A 6,052-nucleotide genomic window follows, 5' to 3' on the forward strand; every position below is an offset into this window, starting at 1 on the left:
CCCTGCCTCCCCTCCCCATTTTACACAGAAAGCTGAGGTATAAAAACTTGCCCAAACTGACACATAAGACTGGTTTTGCCTTGGGTAGAATATTACAATTTTAAGAAACATTTTTTATTTGGTAATATGAACATCATTGGGCACCTACTATATTGCAGGTTCTGGGCTAGGTTTTTTCAGAGGAAAAATATCTTAGTCATAATTTGAACTCAGGTCCTCTGGCTCATAAGATTATATCAAATCCTAGCTCCAACAGGAGGCCTTCCCCAACTCCTCTTAATTGTACTACTTTCCCTCTGTTAAATATTTCTTATTTATCCAGTATATGTCTTGCTTTGTATATATATGTTTGCATGTTGTCTCCCCCATCAGATTGTAAGCTTCTTGAGGGCAGTGGTTGCCCGTCTTTTGCCTTTTTTTTACCTGGCACATAGTAGATGCTTAATAAATGTTGAATTGAATTATCTCGAGGCACAGAGGAGATCCCAAGGAAGTCCAACACTCTCATTTTATTGAGGAAGAACCTTCAGAGTGCTTTGGCCCAAGGTCATACAGAGAGAAAAAGGGGCAAAGATCAAGTTCGAACTCGGGCCCTGTTACTCCAAGTTCATTCCTTTTCCCACTAAGGAATTTTCTTTTCCCAGCTCAAGGTAGGCACTTTAATAAACGTTTCCTTCCATCGAATTGCACAGAGAAATGGACTGAGCCTCTACGTTCCCCGCAGCCACCTCAGTTAGCTTTGGGTCCCAGACTGGCTCTCCCCTAACTGGGGGCGGGAAGGAAGGAGGAAGGGAAAGTCTACCGGAAGAGCGAGATTTCCTGCCCCTCACGGTCTCAAATTAAGAGTCTTCCTGGGCTGCCTTTTTTCTTCCTCCCCGGCCTGTGTATATTCTTGCCGCCTCCTCGTCGCCACGGCTCTGGGCCTCTATAAAGCCCGCTGGAAACAAGACGGAGGATCCGGAGGTCTCTGCTTCTCCCAGGGAGAAAATGGCTTTTGAAGGAAGCAGCCGTAAATGTCTAAAGAAGCCGGAGTCCGTAACCGTTATGTGGGCTCGCTAGTACGTGACGACAGAACGAGAGGCGAGGCTTACGATCTCCTTAGCAACCTTATCAACTTCCTGTCGGGTGAGGTACTGAAACTGTGAGTTCAACCCGGGCCGCGTCGAAGCGCGCGTGCGTCCTAAGCCTAACGGGGTACGCGTGGGTTGTTCTGCAGGTCTCCTGCTCTACTTGGGAGGGTCCGCCTAGCAGTAGGAGGCACCCTGCGGAGCCGTGAGGGCGGGGCCAGGGCTGCTTCTCCTCGTGGCTCCGTTAGGCCTTCGCAACTGCCGCCGCCGCAGTCCGCGGTTTGTGTCGGTGTGGCTGTTTCTCTGGTACTGCAGAGCTGGAGGAGCTGGAGTTAGAGCGCGGCGGGGCTCCGGCCCCGGCCGGACAGCGGCTCCTCCCCGCGGGGACCTCCGGAGCTGGGGAGCGGCTGGAGGCGGACGCTGAGGTTTACGTGGTCGACGGCGGCAGCGGCGGGAGATGTGGGCCCGGTACCGTGTTCCGTTGGGTCACCTCCATGGTGCTATACGCTGCCTTCCTGGGGCTGGTGAGAGCCAAGGGCCGGGCTGGAGACATTAAAACGGGCATCCCTGAAACCTGGGAAGTGGTGGTAGTGGGGGGAGGTCCTTCTCTAGCCCGTGTCCTTGAAATAACTGCCCCGCAAAGGGTGCTTTAAGGTTTGTAAACAAACTTTATTATTTCATTGGGTACCCACGGCAACTCTGGGAAATAAGGGCACTATTGTGAATCCCCATTTTATCGATGGGGAAACTGAGGCAGGCACCGATTAAGTGACTTGTTCAGAGCCATACAGCTAGTAACTGTGTGAGGTTGGATTTGAACCAGGGTCTTCCTCCCGGTACATGCTCTATCTATCGCATCCCTTTAGCAGCCTCCTCTGTTTTCCAGTTTCCTCCTTCCTCCCAATTTCATTATAATCCCCAGGATTTTTCTTCCTACTCCAGAGTGCACTTACCAGTTTCTCGTATTTGACAGTTACTTTAACCAAACCAAAGGAGGAGAGCCCCGAAATGAAGCTGTCTTCTAGAGCTCCAGGCTCCCACTCCCTAGATCCTGCCAATATGCTTCCCCTGGAGTGCTGTTGCAGAAGTGGAAATGTGTTTACCTGAGGTGCTCACCTGCCCCACGACTCATCTGAGCCACTCAACTCTGTGTGACTCCTGCCAGCACGTGGCCCCTTACCTGCTGGGCTCCCCCGACATTGAGTTGGCATTTTGAGTGTCTGATTAGAGCTCCAGCCTGGGATGGCTCCCCTGTTATGAATATATTTCACCTACCTTTCTTCCTTGCACCCTCGACACTTCTAGGGTCATTTATTTAGCTGTGTCCTTCAACTGAAAAACGAAGGGGTTAGACTAGATGGTCCCTTGGGGACCCTTCCAGCTCCATCAGGTTCTGCATTTTGTGACTGGATCTTCATTTTCTGGTTTTGAGACCTGCCACTGTTGGCTAAGAGATGAAATGACCTTAGCCCTGGCGAGGTGTGTATGATTAGATTTATGATGAGTCCCCTAAGGGTTAGAGGGCATACTTCAACTGGAACCAAGTCAGTTTTGTTAAAAGGAGGCACAAGCTTTGCTTTCTAGTGGAAAGAGACCTGGGCTTGTATTCAAATCCCATTTTTGTTGTTTACTGAATGTTTGACTTCAGGGCAAGGTTACCTGCCTTTCTGAGGCTTCTGTTTTCCTTGTTCATTTATAAAATGAAGTAGTTGGATTAGAATGATTTTAGGTCCTTCTCGACCTAAATCTGTGATTATTGTTTTCTCATGCTTTTCTGGATCCCTAAGATGTTTATTTAAAGTGTTGAATTTTCTCTGGAAAATGTCTGTTACTTAGGGTTCTACTGGATACTCTTTCCTTTTGGAATAACATTTATTAGAAGCTACCTTCCATTTTCATCAATTTATTGCTTAGTTAGCAATTTAATTAATGAGTTTTTTTGGGTAGTAGTTCCCTTTCCCCAAGTATTACTCAGAACAGTGCTACATGCAACCTGATAGAAGTCCTTGCCTTCCAGTCACATTAAGATTAAAAAAGATTTACATTGTTTTCTAGTTAGGAAAGTCTCTCTGCAATCCAGAATAGTATCTCTTATGCTTGTACACATTGTACAGGATAGATATGCAATGGATGGTAGTAGTCATTGATTAGAAAGAGGCCTTTCCTGATTTGATCTAGATTGCTCATTTTAGAGATGGTTAAATAAGCTCAGAAAGGATCCATGACTTGTTTAATATGACAGGTGTTAAGTAGCAGAGTTAGGATGCTAATCTAGGTCTCTTAACTCCAAATTCATTGCCATTTCCCTGCTATCACTGTCTCTCAAATGACTTTGTTTCCTTTCAGAAATATCAGCAGTTTGTAGTAAAAACTATATTTCTACAGATGATACTTTATATTAGAGCCATGATAGTATATTGATTTCCAAACTTTTTGGTCATAGGACCCATTAACATTCTTAAAAATGAACTTCTATAAGCTTTTAAAAATTTAAAAATTTTAATAACAAATTCCACAAGTTTTCCAAAGTCATGTGATTTATATTGTCTCCCTCCTTTCTTCCCTCCCCCATCCCAAAGCTGACAAGCAGTTCAATCTGGTTTATACATGTATTATCATGTAAAACATTTCCATTTTATTCATTTTTGTAAGCGAATAATCTTTTAGAACCAGAACCCAAACCATATGCTCAAATAAACAAGTGATAAGTCATATATTTTCATCTGCATTTCTTCTCCAATAGTTCATTTCTCTGGATGCGAATAACATTCTTTTTCATAAGTCCTCAGAATTGTCCTGGATCATTGTATTGCTGTTAGTAGCAAAGCTTATCACATTCAATCATTCCACTATATTGCAGTTACTGGGTATAATGATCTCCTGGTTCTGCTTATTTCACTCTGTATCAGTTCATGAAGATCTTTCCAGCTCTTTCTGAAATCATCCTATTCATCATTCCTTATAACATAATCGTATTCCATCATCACATACTACAATTTGTTCAGCCATTCCCCTCTAGTTTCCAATTTTTTGCTACCAGAAAAAGAGCAGCTATAAATATTTTTGTACAAACAGGTCCATTTCCTTTTTTTTTTTTTTTATCTCATTTGGATACAGACTCAGGAGTAGTAGTACTAGATCAAAAGGTATGCATTCTTTTGTAGTCCTTTGAGCATAATTCCAAATTGCCCTCCAAAATGATTGGATCTCCATAATCTTTTCTTTATGTGGGTTATGTTTTTTGATATTTGTTGTATAAGAAATTAGAAAACTGATAAAAATTTATCTGTTCATCTAAAATAGTGACCATGACCCCATTGTAGGTTAACATTATTTAATATAATGTTTTAAATTTTAAAACTTATCCAGAACAAAAATAAGATTGTGTTTTTTTAATCTTTTTTTTTTTTTAACCCTTATGATCGGTCTTAGAATCAATACTGTATATTGGTTCCAGGGCAGAAGAGGGGTAAGGCAATGGGGGTTGAGTAACTTGCCCAGGGTCACACAGCTAGGAAGTTTCTGATGCCAGATTTGAACCTAAGAACTCCTGTCTCTAGGCCTGGCTCTCAATCCACTGAACCATCCATCTGCCCCCTGTTTTTTAAATTCTTTTAATCTTTACATTTTTGTAAATCTCTTTTAATGTTTGACTTAAGAGAAGCTGAATTTTCCCGACTATTTCTTCATTCATTATGTTGTTTTGGTTGAAGTATATGAAGAAAATCTGGCCTCACAGATGCAATCAATAGTCAATAAACATTTATTGAGCCACTACTATTTGCCAGACCCCATTGTAAGTGCTGGTAATAAAAAATGAAAAAAAAGAAAGGCAAGTCCAACTCTCCAGGTGCTTACTAGCTAATGCGGGGGTGATAATACCAAAAAGGAAGCAGAAAAGAGACGTTGATGGGGAAAATTTATCTACCTAGAGGAAGACATAAAGATGGGGAAGGTGAAGAAGTCAGAGAAGTCCTAAAGTATTGGTGCAGTCCAAAGGGCATTTAGGTGACTCATTGGATAGTACTCAGAGTCTGGAGTCAGGAAGGCTTGAGTTCAAATTTAACTTCAGACTCACACTCAACTTGGTCATTTAATTTTGTCTACCTCAGTTCTTTTGTTAAATGAGCTGGAGAAGAAAATGGTAAACCACTCCAGTATCTTTGTCAAGAAAACCCCATTGTGGGGGCCAGCTGGGTGGCTCAGTGGATTGAGAGCCAGGCCTAGAGACAGGAGGTCCTAGGTTCAAATATGGCTTCAGACACTTCCTAGCTGTGTGACCCTGGGCAAGTCACTTAACCCCTGTTGTCTAGCCCTTACCACTCACCACTCTTCTACCTTGGAGCCAATACGCAGTGTAGACTCCAAGACAGAAGGTAAGGGTTTTAAAGAAAAGAAAAGAGAACCGCTTCAGGATCACAAAGAGTTGGACAAGACTGAATAGCTACCGTAGAGGCAGGCAGAAAATGAGGAGATATCTGTGCTGAGTCTCTTCTTAAAATGGAGATTTGGGAGTTTTTGACATTGCTCTCCAATCATATATAAATCAGAGTTGGAAAAGAAAGGAGTGTTTTAATAGCCTTTTCAGATAATTGGATATTCTTTGCTTTGGCAAACCATTTTCTTGGACAAAGAGTAGTTCTCTAAAGTTTAGTTGTAACATGGAATCTGAAATATCATCAGTGAACTTTTCTTGCTCTCTGATTTTATCTTGTAATGGCTCTTTTACCCATATATAGTTGTGTGGCAACATGCATTGGTCACCTGGGACATATTGATTCACATACAATCAATATCTAGGATGTTGAGGGAAAAATAGCTTTTGTTATTTGTTTACATTTCACCAAGTTTCTTTGGAAAAAATTACTTCCTTCCATGAGTCAGGAAATCCTATATGCTTGTTTCCTTTCCTTTCCTTCCTTCCTTCCTTCCTTCCTTCCTTCCTTCCTTCCTTCCTTCCTTCCTTCCTTCCTTCCTTCCTTCCT

General features: G+C 42.5%; 1 protein-coding gene across 1 annotated transcript in view; it reads left to right on the forward strand.

Moving 5' to 3' along the window:
• The first annotated feature begins 1,013 nt into the window (after positions 1–1,013).
• The window catches only part of LOC123246564 (sodium-dependent glucose transporter 1-like), a 24,146-nt gene continuing 19,107 nt past the window's right edge, over positions 1,014–6,052 (forward strand). Inside the window, exons 1-2 of the mRNA XM_044675410.1 lie at positions 1,014–1,130; positions 1,316–1,654. Coding sequence (XP_044531345.1) covers positions 1,014–1,130; positions 1,316–1,654 — 456 coding nt within the window. The remainder of the gene's footprint in view (positions 1,131–1,315; positions 1,655–6,052) is intronic.

This window comes from Gracilinanus agilis, chromosome 4, assembly GCF_016433145.1.
Source record: "Gracilinanus agilis isolate LMUSP501 chromosome 4, AgileGrace, whole genome shotgun sequence".
Lineage (NCBI taxonomy): Eukaryota > Metazoa > Chordata > Mammalia > Didelphimorphia > Didelphidae > Gracilinanus > Gracilinanus agilis.